Consider the following 16,056-nt stretch of genomic DNA (forward strand, 5'->3'; position numbering starts at 1 on the left):
CCTCCATCCTCCTTCCCTCCCCCCTCCTCCCCTTTCCCCTCTCTTCCTTTCTTTTTTTCTTTCTTTCAAAAATAAAAATGTAAATCTTGAGATCTTACATCTAGGTCACCCAAATATAGAAATGATGTGGCAGTAATATTTAATGAGATTAAAACAGAAAATATGTTAAATGATTTAACATCAGCTTGACATTTGCCTCATCAGTTTTCAAAACTAAACAGAGATGACCTGAATACTGTGATAGAAATCTTTTTAATTTTTTTTAATGTTTATTTATTTGTGAGAGAGAGAGAGCATGGGAGCAGGGGAGGGACAAAGAGAGAGGGAGACACAGAATCTGAAGCAGGCTCCAGGCTCTGAGCTGTCAGCACAGAGCCCGATGCGGGGTTTGAACCCACAAGCTGTGAGATCATGACCTGAGCCGAAGTCAGATGCTTAACTGACTGAGCCACCCAGGGGCTCCAGATAGAAATCTTTTTAAAATACCTGAGTTGTTCACTAGGTATTTTCACTTTTATTAACATCAACCAAATAAATTCTTATTTGCACTTTTTGTATTAACATTTCTTAGGGGTTATATTGTCAGGATGTTGTCTCAAGGGGACTGTTGACAGTCTTGATGAAACATACAATGCATCAACAATTTTTGATCTTCAGTATTTTAGAAATATGGGTAGTGCTTATTGATGGGTGGCAATCTATAATGTCTACGCTTTGATGTAATGTGATGTAATCTATCTTTATATATAAAATCTTTACTTATAGGGTTGATGTTAATAACTTGCCGTCTTCAGAAGAGTGTTTAAGTTTTTATAATTGTTGATAGATTTGTATTGAGCCAGCTGTCTTATTTATCATAAGACTTCTACTAGTGAGATTGTCACCCAAGATGGGGAAAAACCATGAAGTATTGTTTTCTGTATAATTCTCAAATGTTTTTTGACTTCTACTTTTTTTTTTTTTTACTTCTACTTTTAATACCCTTCTAGATCATGCCTTTTGCCTAAATTTTTAAGCAGTAATAGAGGGACACCTGGCTGGCTCAGTAGGTAGAGCATGTGACTCTTGATCTCAGGGTTTTAAGTTTAAGCCTCATGTTGAGTGTAGAGATTACTTAAAAATAAAATTTGGGGGGAAAAATAGCAGAATTTAAGCTTTTCTTATTCCTGACCTATATATCTTCAAAAATAAACTTTGACTTCACAAGTAGTGAAGTGACAACAATGGCTAAGAGGTAAAAGTTATCATCAGTACTGAATAATTAAGATTTGACTATTTCCATGATAGAATTTATAATCTGTTATAGTTTATTTATGTGTGTATATGGTTCCCTCCAGCTATATTGTGAACGCCAGTGTTTTATTTATATTTATATTCTTGATTGCCTAGCCCCAAGTACAGTGCTTTACACAGAGTAGGAACTCAGTAAATGTTTATAGAATTCAGTTCAGTAAACAGTCACTTTGAAGACCACATTAACATTTTCAGAATGTGAAAGTACCATTCATTAAATTATCTTGCCTTTCATATTAACCGATTCCCTGGCATTTGTATAAAGTAAGTAGTTTATGGTCTTCTGGTAGTTTCTTAACCTGTAACTTGCCTTTTAAAAAGATTTTCATTTCAGTATAGTTAGCATACAGTATTATATTAGTTTCAGGTGTGCAATATAGTGGTTCAACAATTCTGTCACTCAGTGTTCATCAAGATACTTGTATACTTTTTTAAAAATGTATTTATTAAGAGAGAGAGGGAGAGAGAGAGCGCGAGCACAAGTGGGGGAGGGGCAGAGAGAAAGAGAGACAGAATCCCAAGCAGGCTCTGTGTCAACAGCGCAGAGTCTGACGAGAGGCTCGAACCCATGAACTGTGAGTGAGATCATGACCTGAGCTGAGACTAAGTACCAGATGTTTAACCAACTGTGCCATCCAGGTGCCCCCAAGATAATAATTCATTGTATTCTTAATTCCCTTTACCTGTTTCACCCATACTTCCACCCACCTTCCCTCTGGTAACCATCTATTTGTTCTCTATAGTGTGACTTGTCTTTTAAACCCTTATTTTAAAACACTATTTAGAAGGAAATAGGATTGGGGCACCTGGGTGGCTCAGTCAGTTAAGCATCTAGCTTTAGCTCAGGTCATGATCTTGAGGTTCATGAGTTCAAGCCCCATGTCGGGCTCTGTGCTAACAGCTTAGAGCTTGAAGCCTGCTTCTGATTCTGCGTCTCGCTCTCCCTAGCTCATGTTCTCTCACTCTCTAAAAATAAATAAAAAATAAATTTAAAAAATTTAAAAAAAAAGGAAGGAAGTAGGATTAGTTGAAACCTCTTGCGATACTTTAGGTGAACAGTGTCTTTTTTAAATTTTTATTTTATATCTTGTTTGTTTGTTTATACTTTTAAGTTAGTTAACATACAGTGTAGTCTTGGCTTCAGGAGTAGAACCCAGTGATTCGTCACTTACATGTAACACCCGGTGCTCATCCCAAATGTGCCCTCCTTAGTGCCCATCGCCCATTTACCTCGCCCCCGTCAACCCTCAGTTTGTTCTCTGTATTTAAGAGTCTCTTATGGTTTGCCTCCCTCTCTGTTTTTATCTTATTTTTCCTTCCCTTCCCCTATGATCATCTGTTAAGTTTCTCATATTCCACATATGAGTGAAATCATCTGTCTTTCTATGACCGACTTACTTTGCTTAGCATAATACCCTCCAGTTACATCCACATTGTTGCAAATGGCAAGATTTCATTCTTTTGAGAGAGAGAAAAGGAGAGAGAGAGAACTGGGGAGGGGCAGAGAGAGAGGCAGAGAGAGAGAATCCCAAGTAGGCCCCTCACTGTCAGCACTGAACCCGATGCAAGACTCAATCTCACGAATTATGAGAACATGACCCAAGCCGAAATCAAGAGTCAGATGCTTCACTGACTAAGCCACCAGGCGCCTCTAGCCAAACAGAGTCTTATTCCTCCCCCACCCCGAACAGAGTTTTATTGTAACTATTTTGTGCACCATCAGGATTTACAAACTTGTGCCTTTATTTCCAATCTCATCAAGGCTCCAGACCCCATTTATCAATGAGATATCAGTCATCCAGTCGAAATCATATCCTTCTCTTGTATTCCATACTTCAGCAAATGTCTCTAATGAGGTGCCATATACATCATTTGTCCATTTGCCCTGTTTGGAAATTACAGATTCATCCAGAATATATCTCCCCTCATAATTTTCATTTAGTTTTTAAATCCTATGTATATATTTTATTTCTTAAACCTCTTCTTTTTGCCACCTCCTTTCTGTCCCCACTAGGACAGCTTTAATTCAGATCCTCATCACCTTTAATCTAGATTATTCTTCAGTCTTTCTCACTGGCCTCTGTGTTCATTATTGTCCTCCCACTTTATCCTCCACATAATGGACATACCACATTTCTCTGCCTAAAACCTGTTAATGGTACTCCAGTGCCTACAGGATAAAATCTGGATGACTCCGTTTGTCCCCTGCCCGGCCTCATGTACACCGTATCCCTTGTGTACTTTACGCTCTGGTAGTACTGCACTACCTATGGTTTTACTCACTCCCACACTCATACTTTTTTACCCCTTATGCTTTTGCTTGTTATGTTCCATCTTTCTGAAATGCTGTTCTTCCATAATCTCATTAGAAGTATTTCTTTTTTCAAAAAAAAAAAAAAAAGGAATTATTTCTTTTTTCATCTTGGAAGGCCCTACAGAGCCCATGGCTTCTCTATAAAACTTTCCATGAGATCATCTCCCACCTACTCTGATAAACTTAATCATTTATTCCCTTGTGCTATTTCTGAAACTTGCACCCCTTTTATTATGTATAACGCATTATTATAAACATAATTTGTTTCCATGTCTTTATCTCCTCTGTTAGGTTGAAAACAAAGATCTTGTTTTTATCTTCGTGAATTAGGGAATTTTCATCACAATTACTCCAGCTCCTGGCACACAATAAGTGCTCAATAAATATTAGTCAAGCTGAATTATTGGTTAAAAGAAAGTTGATGATTGGACAGCAGGTATATTTGGACAGCCTGGGTTATGCTATAGTAACAAAAATGCCCGCTATCTCAGCGGGTGGGTACAGACATTTTATTTCTCACCCAGAAGTCCCTACTGGGTCTAGTAGTCCTAGATCCAGGCTGTTTGCATTTGTGTTTACACATTCTTGACATGTAGTATTCCCTATTACCACGGGAAAGAGAGTCACACAGTTAGCTCATAAATGCTTTGGACCTGAAGCAACACCTGTCACTTCCACTCTCAACCCAGTGGCCAAAACTAGTGATATGTCTCTGCCTGTTTGTGTGGGGGCTGTGTGAGCACATGGAGAGCATAGGGATATTGCGTGAGTAGTAATCGTATTGCCTTACTAAATATAAAAGGTCCTTTTGTAAATACAGCATTTTGAAAAGACTAAATCGAAGGCGCTGTTTACATCTTCGGGGCACTTAATGATCTAATTGAGAAGAGAGAGAGAGAAAAGACTTACAATTTGAGAATTGTCCCTATCAAGAAATACAACTGTAATACTCATCTTATGGCTTTGTTTTAGTTGTAGATAATGAGTTTGTTCAGACTGTGCATCTTAAGAATTGTTCTAGAGTAAAAAACTAAAACTGAGGTGCTGAGAGGATGTAAAACAAGTGGAAGGAAGAGACTGCATATGAATTTTGAGGGACAAGATTTATTTGGTATTGAATTTTAGAATTCTGGATGAGTAGGCAGTGTTTTCCTATTTCAACTTTTAACTGACTAACGAAAATGCTTTTGTAGTAATTGGTTTATAAAAAAAGTATTGTTCTATATCACTTCAGTGATACCTTTTCAATATTATATTTTCAAGTCTCTCTTCTTTCTCAACAGGGACATTTTTGAAGAAGATAATTATAGCCCCATCCCTATTGTTAATGAAGAAGAATATAAAGTAGTCATCAGTAAATTTCCCTTTCAAGATCCAGACCTTGAAAAGGTATAAGCTAGTTTTTAATTTAAGAATTCTCTGAAACAAATTCATAAATAGCTATTGCTATATAATATTAACCTGACATTGTGAGAGTGGCTTCTTTTGAGGCTTTTGTTGTTACTGTGTTATCTGAGAAACTCAGTTATGTTCTGTTGACTGTTAAAGATTATGTTACTACTTCTATTCTACTACTACTACTACTACTACTACTACTGTTTTTGTGAAGTTAAGAAGGGATTTTCCTGGGGATACTAGGAGCAGTTGTCCCAAATGTTAGGTGAATTCCCAGGACAGGTATTAGTAACATTATATAGATTCCAAATTAGATGAAGTAAATGTCAAGTAGATTATAGGAATAAGAATATTCTAGGGAAAGAGAGGAGAATTGATCTGAAGTGTTCATCATTGTGGAAGATCTTATTTTATGTTTTCTTTTCTAGAAATACACTTCTGCAAAAAGTTTATCTTGGTTAAATAGGGTTGTATGAAGGCAGTTGCCACCTGTAGATTTTTTTCCTGAAATGGGAATATGTATTTTTAGAGTCAAGGTATGTTAACAAAAGACAGGATAGAGAAAGGAAAGAGACCAGCACATAGAGTATTGTGGGAATACACATGATTGCATATGTGTGATCATCCATACACATCAGCACACACTTGAACCTATCTAGTATCTCTGGGTAGAATCTGATCTCCCAGGAAAACAGCATCATCTTTCCTGTTATTGTCACTTTTATTCTTGTTTTTTTTTTCTCTTTACTTTTCTTTGTTATTTTCTAACTCTTTATAATTTAGTCCTTTTCTATGTTTTTATTTCTTCACAGTGAACAAGAGTGAATTCTCAGTGAATGTGTGAACTATGACCAAATTTTTGTTATTTTTTATGTATGTATAAACTAGACATGTTATGTATAATAGTCACTAAATATAGGACCAAGTAATTAAATGCATAGCTTTTAGATTATAGCCAAGACTGCCACTGCATATACATAATAGTTGTATTTTAATGAACACAAAAGACCAGAATATTCTGCATGTTGTGGCTTGGTTTTATTTTGTTTTAGTTACTGGTAATAAGTTTGTTCAGGGTGTAACATCTATATAAAGAACATTGGATTTGGTCCAGGTTCACATGCCAGCTCTACCTGTAGCTTGTGGGCAGATGTCTTACCGTATTTAGGCATTTGTGCCACATCTGTCCATGTCGAACTAAATAATCTCTAATGTCCTTTCTAATTACACTAAGTCATTCTAAATAGGTTTATAGTTAAAAGGAAGTTTGACTTTGCTTGTAGGGTGCTTCCAAAACATGCAGTATCTCTTAGGATTAAGCTCATTACGAGTTATATTCATTGGTTCTTGTGTTACTTATTGAAAAGAAGAACTAATGTTAAAATAAAAACCACTTGGAAGATTTAAATCTGCAAACTGAAAAAACTCATAAAATTATTTAGTAACATTCTCTTGGTTGTGTGTTTATATATTCAATTTTTTCCTAATTTGAGTATAATTTTCATTTAAAACTATTAGAAAAGATGTAAAACTGCTTCTCAAATAACTTGAATTGTGTTTTTAGTGTATATTATAGGTGAGCAAGAAGTAAGACTGAACATATATGCAAAGATCTGTCTTTTTGCAGATAACTATGCTAATTTGATAAGAACTCTTTGGCTAAAAGAAGAACTTATTTATATTCTGTCTTTAATGTCATTAAAATAGTTCTTAAAGCTGAAATGCCTTTTAAACAGTATTGGGTTCATTATTCTGTAAAGCATAATTTGGAGGTGAATTAGCACTTACATTATCATCAGGTGATTTTAAAGAATACCAACTTTTTGGTTGGTTTTTGTAGTACTCCCGATTGAGTCTCTAAATTTGGAAAGATTGAACCTACCAGTTTTGGAGAGACACTGCTGTATATGACTGTTTCACCAGCAGCCAGTTGTAAGTTTCCTTCTGCTAGAGGTACCTAAGAATACTTCGTTCATTCAGATGTTGATCATTCATCTACTAGACATTGTGCTATTTGGTAGTTTTTCAGTCTCTGCTGTCAAAGAGCTTACAGTCAAGTGAGGGATAAACATGAAATTACAATTCACAGAATTTGGCACTCCTTAAGATAGAGGAAGCAGCATGCAGAAAGGCTTTATTTCTGTAGTATAAAATGCAAGGTTGATAAAGTACAAGAGATGAAGATCAAGAAATGAAGATGAAGAAGTGGAAAGGACCAGACTATTCTAGAGCTTATAAACAGTGTTAGAGAGTTCAGCCTTTATCTTGAGGGCTATTGAGAAGTCACAACAAGGTTTTAACCACTAAAAACATAATCTGATTTGTGCTTTAGAAAGATCTCTTTGGCCAATGTGTGGCAAATGGATTAGATAAGAGTAAGACTAGCGGCTGGGAGGCCAGCTAGGGAATTGTTGCTGTTATCTTGGTAAGAGAGATTGGTGACCTGAGTGGGAGTTATGGCCATGGAATTTGATTTAAGATATGTTTAGGAGTGGGGACCAACAGAAGTTGGTAGTTATTTGCATATGAGGGATGATGAAGATAGAGGGGTCAGGTATGATAGCCAAGTTTCTGCCTTAAAGAGTAGTAGCATTTACTAAGATAGGAAATACCAGAGGAGCAGATTTAGAAGGAAAGGATGGTAATTGCACTATTGGATCTACTGAATATGTCCCAAATGTCACAGCCTAATGGAAGTGTCCAAGTGGCAGTTAGATATATGGATTTGGACTTCAGGAGAGTTAGCCTCGAGTAACAGATTTGGGAGATATTGGTGCTTGCATGGTGATTGAAGTCATGATATTAGGCAACATCATCCAAGGACAGTATGTGTAGTAAGAAGAGAAGACGTGTGGTGCAGGGCACGTGGGTGTCTCAGTTGGTTAAGTGTCTGACTTTTGATTTCAGCTTAGGTCATGATCTCACAGGTCTTGAGTTTGAGCTCCACATTGGGCTCTGTGCTGACAGTGTGGAGCCTGCTTGAGATTCTCTTCCTCTCCCTCTCTGCTCTTCCTGTGTGTGCTCTCTCTCAAAACAAACAAAAAAAAAGAGAGAGAGAGAGAAGATGTGGGCTAGAACCCTAAGGCACAGCAATAATTAAGAGATGGCTAGACTAGGAAGAGCTACTGGGAAGGTAGACAAATAAGGAAAATCAATGTGGGGCATGGATGCCAAGGAAGGAGAGATCATTTAAGAATCAGGAGAGAACTGTGTCAGATATTTCAGATAAATCAGGTAACGTGAAAGCTGGCAAAGTCTGTTGGATTTAACATCTGTGGGGTCACTAGTCACCTTGGTGAGAATACTTTCACTGGTTAACTATGTTGCAACAAATATGAAGATGGAAGTATAAATTAGAATTCATTAAGTGTAAATAGGAGCTTTGGGTAGAAATCTTGGAGAGAATTTACCTTTTGGAGACTGAGAATTTGCTAATAAAATTTGGCTGATAAAGCACTTTATCCAAAAGGTACCCTGTAAACCACTGGCTGCACTGCTGTAAGGTATTACAGGAATTATGGAATGAAATAGATACCTTGTTGGTGTCAAGCCTTCACTGAACGTGAGTGAGAGGAGTCTTAGAATTAATTGATGATACTGAGCCAGGAAGATGGCCCATAACTTTCATGGCCAACCTGACTCTTGTATTATGAATGCAAAGCAACAGACAGCTAGACCTCTTCTGCAGGATGTTTCTCATCAGAACATACAGTGGTATTGATATGTACTTTCTCTGCTTCTTAGAAGTCTGATAATAGGATTTAAGAAACAGGTAAATTGCCACTATTTTCTCAGAAATATTTTAGTTTTCTTTAAAATCTCAAACATGATTAGAAATGTAACAGTAGACTTTGAGATGCAGTCATTTCCTATTCAAATGTGAAAGCAATTTAATTTTTACACTTTCAGGTGATTAGAATATCTTTTTCTAAAATTTCAAAAACAATATCAACTTTGTTTTTCTTTCTACAGCAATCTTTCCCAAAGAAATTTCCCATGTCTCAGTCAGTGCCTCATATTTACATTCAAGTTAAAGAATTTATTTATGCTAGCCTTAAATTTTCAGAGTCACTACACCGGAGGTAAGTTTACTAATAAATGTGTCTTCATCATAGCTATTTTTGTGAAATAGTAACACTTGATTTGCAGGCCTTGATTCTTTAATGGATTATCATCTCATTGGAAAAGCTTGCATATTTTAGCGACATTGGAGTTAAGTTGCTATAAATTTGATGTTATATATTTTTTTTATTTTTTATAATGTAGATCTTCAAACTCATAAAAATAGAGATAATAGGATATGAAACTCCTGAGTTCTCAGCATCTGTAGCAATAATAAACATTTTGCCATATTGTCTAACTTTTTTTGCCGAAGTATTTTAAAGCAAATTCCAGAAATAATGACACTTTACCCCTAGAAACAGTATGTTTTTCTAAAACAAAATAAAGACATTTCATTATTCAGCTTTCATACTTAAAGTTAACACTATTCCATTCCCTAGTCCATATCACTATTTTCTTGATTGTCCCCAGGATGTCTTTTTACTGTTGGTATGTTTGTTTGTGAATAACAATTTGATACTGTTACTCTTTTAAAAAACTTTTTATTAAGTTTAAAAATTTTAATTCCAGTATAGGTAACATGCAGTGTTATATTAGTTTCAGGTGTACCATATAGGTGATTCAACAATTCTACACGTCACTCAGTGCTCATCATGATAAGTGTACTCTTAACCCCCTTTGCCTATTTCACATATCCTCCCCGCCCCCCTTCACCTCCCCTCTGGGAACTATCAGTTTTTTTTTTTTTTCCCTCTGCTGGTTTGTTTTTTTCTTAAATTACGCATATGAGTGAAATCATACGGTATTTTTCCTTCTCAACTGACTTATTTCACTTAGCCTTATTTCACTTAGTCCACTCAGTGGACACGTGGGCTGCTACAGTTGGTATGTTTGAATCATGGTCCAAATAAGGCTCATACCTTGGATTTGTTGTTAAGTTTGTTTATCAATATTCCTTTTTTTCCCCTTTTTCTTTAGTTGTTTAGATCTTATGCTTTTTAGTTTTTCTATTGCTAAGGTAGCAGTAGCTAAACAATATCCCTCCTTTATGTCATTCCCTTGTTAAAAAGATGATATTCTCAATAGTTTTGTTTTTCCTTAATTAGGTTTAAAATGAGGATTCAAACAAAATCCATAGAAGTAAAGAAGGTTGTAGCAAATTGGTATCATACTCAGTAATGGAGAGCACCACAACAACTGTTGGTAGCTGTAGCCAACTTGAATTTAGACTAGAGAATGTCATTTATCTGGTGTGATGAAAGCAATACCCTACATTTATGGAGATGGGAAATGTGATATTATCCCTGTTTTGCTGATAAGGAAACTGAAGCTCAGGGGGGCTACATCACCCAGAATGACCCAGCTAGTTAGTTTGAGAGCTGGGATGAAGGAGCAGGCCTTAAGACTCCCATATCAGAGAAAGTGTCTGGCATATAAGGAATAATCAGTTAATATTAGAAGAACATTAATCTTTATGCCACACCTTGTTCCAGCTACCTAGATGGACCATGCATTATAGTCACTCACATACTTCTAATTGTGAATACACTCTGGAGGAGAGAGTGGTGATGCTGGCTTTATAGTCTCCCTTTCTGAATTCCATTCTTAATTTGTATATTGGATAGCAGGAAATACCTTCAGTGTGAAATTCTTCTGAATTTTAAGTCATAAGAAAGGCATGAAGACAGTTCAGATATAATATTTATTTTCCAAGTTGAAACAGAACAATGACAGCTGTTTTTATTGTATTGTATTGTATTGTATTGTATTGTATTGTATTGTATTGTACATGTCTCTTATTGTAAGCTACCATGATTTTGGATTTAAGGAGCACATAAATAAATGGAAGAAGAAATGTGTGCCCTGCCAGGGTAAAAGAGTTTTCTGATCTTAGGTCTTACACTGCTTCTTCCTTGTGAATAGAGATGGTTTAAAAGGTTTCTTAACTTTTGTTCCTGAATAACATCTGAGTTTGAGAGGGAAGGAAAAGAAAGGAAATTAAATACCTAATGCATGGCATCTGCTGTGCTATGTGTTTCTCACAAGCCAGTGATTGTCAAAGCTTAGTCCCCGGACCAGCAGCATTAGCATCACATGGGAAATTGTTAGAAATGCCACCTTAGACCTACTGAAGTAAAAACTTTGAGGGTGGGGCCCTGGGTTTTACCAAGTTGTCTGGGTAATTCTGATGCATTCTGAACTTTCAGAACCACTGCTTTAAGCTTCATAATACTCTACCACCTCTTATACAAGAGTCTCTAAAGGTATATTTTAAAGACATTAGCTTTTAACCTCAGTCATAAAACTCACTAAAGATACTGTGTTCCTTATACGGCACAACACAATACACACCATATAATCCAGCATTTGAAAACTGATGGATATATATGAATATTAACTGAAGATAAATAACAAATGATTATGATGGTAGTTTTCAATTGCGGTAGTTTTCAATTGCGGAACTCAAATGGTCTGAGAACCCCCAATAATTTATGCCTGTCTTGTTTTTTATTTAATACTTTAAATTTCTGATCTGGATAGAGGCAGTATAATGCAGTGGTTAAGAATATAAGCTTCAGACTTAGGCCTTAGTTTAATCTTGATGGCGACACTCACCAGTTGTAGTAAGATGTTGGACAAGTTTCCTCACCTGTAAAATGAGTGAAATAATTCATAGGGTGGTTGCAAGAATTAAATGAGGTAATACAGGTGTATAAAGCACTTGGTATACTGCCTGGCATATGATAGGCACATAGGTACTTCAGAGAGGATGGGATACTATAATATTAGAAGTGAGACTGGAACTTGGAGTGTTAATATTTTATTTTGTAAGCATCAGGGAATTGTTGAAGAATTCTTAAGTAAGGAATGACGTTACTAGAGTTATATTCTAGAAAGTTTACTCTGACCTTAATGTGGATAATACGTTAGAGGGGGATAAAAAAAAATAGTCATGTTGAACTGGTGAAGGCAGTGGTTCAAGAAGAGAGATGAAGAAAGACTGAAATAGGATCAGTGGCGATGAAGAGGGAGGAGCATAAGGAGCCTGATATTACCTGTGCTTGTGAATAATTAGATGAAGAAGTTAAGGGAAGTTAATAATTTGATTACCTGTAGGTGAAGCTCTCAGTTTCTGGTTATAGTTAGTCATCTTTGAAAACAATGATGCATGTATTCATCTGTTCTTTCGAGGTAAACATATGCAAGTGAAAGGGAGAAACAAGAAGTATGTCTTTAAAACTCATCCTACAGGAGTGCCTGGGTGGCTCAGTCGGTTAAGTAGCTGACTTCAGCTCAGGTCATGATCTCGCAGTTCGTGGGTTCAAGCCCTGCATCAGGCTCTGTGCTGACAGCTCGGGGCCTGGAGCCTGCTTCGGTTTCTGTGTCTCCCTCTCTCTCTGCCCATTCCCTGCTTGTACTTGCACTCTGTCTCTCTCTCAGAAATAAACATTAAAAAAATATGTGTGTGTGTATATATATATAATATATGTATATATTATACATAATATAAATATTACATATGTATATATAAGTATTATATATGTATATATAATATATTAGATATACATATATATGTATATCTAATATATATTATGTATATATATGTATATCTAATATATATTATGTACATAAATATTATATATATATAAGCAAAAAAAAGTCATCCTACAACTTGGCTCAAATGTTCTATTTGAGACTTATTCTTTTAAAAAAATTTTTTTTAACGTTTATTTATTTTTGAGAGAAAGACAGAGTGCGAGCAGGGGAGGGGCAGAGAGAGAGGGAGACAGAATCTGAAATAGGCTTCAGGCTCTGAGCTGTCAGCACAGAGCCCCACGTGGGGCTCGAACTCGTGAACCGTGAGATCATGACCTGAGCCAAAGTTAGATGCCCAACTGACTGAGCCACCCAGGCGCCCCTATTTGAGAATTATTCTTGAAGTTGTAGTCTTGAATCTATAATACTTGTTCCCCTCATCTTTTACTTTAAATGTAGAGTACTTTAACATTTTTTAAAATTGGTAGTGTATACAATTTGCATGGTCCTAACACATACTTTTTATTATCTAATCTAAATGCTGGTTAGTGACTGTAGAAAGTAGAGAAATTTAGAATTAACTTTTGTTTTATTTATAGAGGAGAGACATTGGCTATCTAATTGTTATTTGATTCTTTATTGCATTTAGAACACCAAAGATAAAAGTCATTAGTTGTGATATATTATGTATAATTTTCCCTAAAGCCTCCCTCATGACTGACTAGAACTAGAATTGCCACCTCAGTTCTGACTTTTTCAGTATGTGAATGCCTAGCCTTCTAGAAAGTCAATGTTGTGGACTAATGCTACAGCAGAAAAGATTGTCAATTTTTCCCTCATCTTTTTAATTTTTTTTTTTTTACATTTATTTAGTTTTGAGAGAGAGAGAGAGAGAGACAGGGAGGGGCAGAGAGAGAAGGAGACACAGAATGCAAAACAGGCTCCAGGCTCTGAGCCAGCTGTCAGCATAGATCTAGCCTGATGTGGGGCTCGAACCCATGAACCAGGAGATCATGACCCTAGCCGAAGTCAGACGCTTAAACGACTGAGGTACCCCAGCCAGACTCTTATCTTTGATAAAATATTTGTTACTTTTGTTAGTTCAATATCTAGTCATTCTAATGAACTATGATCATAAGTTATTTATTCAACAAGACTTATCTTTGCACTTTTAAAAATTATGCTTTATTAAATACATCAGCTATTTTCATTTTGCTCATGAGAGAATCAACAGTTCAGAGACAGATGTAGCATAGTTACTTTAAAACTATGTAAATCTGAATTTAGATTATCAGCTTTCTGACATATTTTTATTTTAAAAATTTGTATCTGTGACCTGAAATTGAGCTATTAGAGTTCCTTTGTTTTTTTATTTATCATTAAAAAGTTATGGGAAAAATCACTTTCTGGATTTAAAGCTCTTTTGTTATGTTTAAATAGATTTTGGAGTTAGATTTTTAGAACCAGAAGATGCTTTAGAGCTTTGTAGTACAAATGTTTGGCTTTCTTTTTATATCTGAATAAAAGTAGGACTGGAGAATGAAATGACTTCATGAAGAGACTTCAAAGTCTCAACTATTTAGTTGCAGAGGAAACATCTGGACCTAATATGATCTTTAAGAAATTTCAGTTTGCAGAAGAGGTTAAGCTATAAAAAATTTTAGGAGATTTATTATAATTAAGATTTAATTACCATGAATTTTTTTTTAAAGGTAGTACAAAAGAGTACAGCTTATAGGCTCAAAGGACAAGGAGTTAAGAAAAAAAATGCTCAATTGGGATAAAAATGTAGTGGAGGCACTACTGGTCATTGTCAGGTAAATCTTGTTGGTACAAATAGGACGAAGGTGCTGATAGGTTTTCTTTCTCTACTTTTACTTATGCAAGAAAAAAGTATGCATTGACTCAGCGTTCAAGGAAGTTCAGGGAATTGAAACAAAGGGCATTATCTATCCTAAGTATTGCAGGATATTTCATCTGGGAAGTATGCTTTTCAGGGTATCTTTAAGCATAATTTGAGAGTGTTAGAAAAGAAACCAGAGGAGTGGGCGACCACCTCTTTTTATCAGGGTGAGTACATTGATTGTTCTAGGACACTGTTGGTAGATTAGAAAGTGTTTTCTGTTTGAGAGTTTTGATACCAAGAAACCCTGAAGCCCCACTGGGAGTATGTCTGGGAAGTCTTGGTTTTAGTTGTAAAGAATCAGAGAAATATTCTTTTTAGGTCTCCCAGAATTAGGGTTAGCAGGTATTGAAAAGAGTGCCTGCATTAAAAACATTGGAGTAGTAGTGAGAAGCACGTATATTTTGTCAAATCTTGCTCTGTTTGCAGTTAAAAAATAAACTAGTAAATGTTTGTGCTTCAGGAGTAATGTTTTAATAAAATAAAATAAAATGCTAAAATTTTAGTCTATGTTTAATGCAGTGGTTATCAGCTGGGGTAATTTTGCCCTCCAGGGTACATTTGGCACTGTCTAGAGACATTTGGGGCTGTCACAACTAGGGAAAAGGGTGCTACTTGCATCTAGTAGGTAGAGGCCAGGGATGCTGCTTCAAAGCCCAGGACAGCCAAAGAATTATCTTGCCTAAAATGTTAATAGTGCTAAGACTGAGAAAACTTGGTGTAAAGACAGTTTAACTGTTCTGATAACAAAGCTATATATATCCATATATATGTGAAGAAGTCATTATTTACTTAAATTGAAGGCCTAGAAAATAAAAAGCTTGTTAGTGCTAGCCTAGGAGTTTTTAAGATGTTAAGGAATATTGTAGAGGTTTTTTTTCTTTATACCAAATTAAACTTAGTGTATGTAATTACGTTTATTTCTTTGAATCGTAAAAAAAAATCTCAATGGAAATGGATAGTTTAATTATATTAAAGTTAAATCTAGTAATTACTTATATCTAGAAAGAGCTCACATCAATTTGCATTTTAAACATAATTTTACCGGTAGGGGCTCCTGGGTAGCTCAGTCAGTTGAGCGTCCAACTTCAGCTCAGGTTATGATCTCACAGTTTGTGAGCTCAAGCCCTGCGTTGGGCTCATTGCTGTCAACGCAGCGCCTGCTTCACTTTGGATCCTCTATTCTCCTTCCTTTCTGCCCTCCCCCACTCGTGCTCTTTTTCTCAAAAATAAATAAAACATTAAAAAAATAATAATTTTAGCTGTATTGTATTTGAAGTGTTTTTGAAAGTGTCCCATAGTGGAGTCATGATTTAAGAATAATTTTATTTCCTTAGACTAAGTACCCCATGGTTTTACTGTGGTGGTTAACTGAATACATTTAAATTATGCCATAAATGGGGCACCTGGATCGCTCAGTTGGCTGAGCATCCGACTTCAGCTCAGGTATGATCTCATGGTTCATGAGTTCAAGCCCCGCGTTGGGCTCTGTGCTGACAGTTCAGAACCTGGAGCCTCCTTCGGATTCTTCGTCTCCCTCTCTGACCCTACC

The 16,056-nt window shown here is 36.0% G+C and overlaps 1 protein-coding gene across 10 annotated transcripts in view; it reads left to right on the top strand.

Annotated features, from left to right (window-relative positions):
* EXOC6 (exocyst complex component 6) overlaps positions 1-16,056 on the top strand; it is a 296,860-nt gene that overhangs the window by 180,625 nt on the left and 100,179 nt on the right. For 9 of the 10 annotated variants that reach the window (XR_006194679.1, XM_042908852.1, XM_042908849.1 and 6 more), the window contains 2 exons: positions 4,891-4,996; positions 8,975-9,084. The exons of the other annotated variant lie outside the window; for it this stretch is intronic. Coding sequence is in view for 8 of the 9 variants with exons in the window: in XM_042908852.1 (XP_042764786.1) it covers positions 4,891-4,996; positions 8,975-9,084 (216 nt within the window). In the remaining variant the exon portion in view is untranslated. The remainder of the gene's footprint in view (positions 1-4,890; positions 4,997-8,974; positions 9,085-16,056) is intronic. 10 annotated transcript variants of the gene reach the window in all.

This window comes from Panthera leo, chromosome D2 (genome assembly GCF_018350215.1).
Source record: "Panthera leo isolate Ple1 chromosome D2, P.leo_Ple1_pat1.1, whole genome shotgun sequence".
Classification (NCBI taxonomy): Eukaryota; Metazoa; Chordata; class Mammalia; order Carnivora; family Felidae; genus Panthera; species Panthera leo.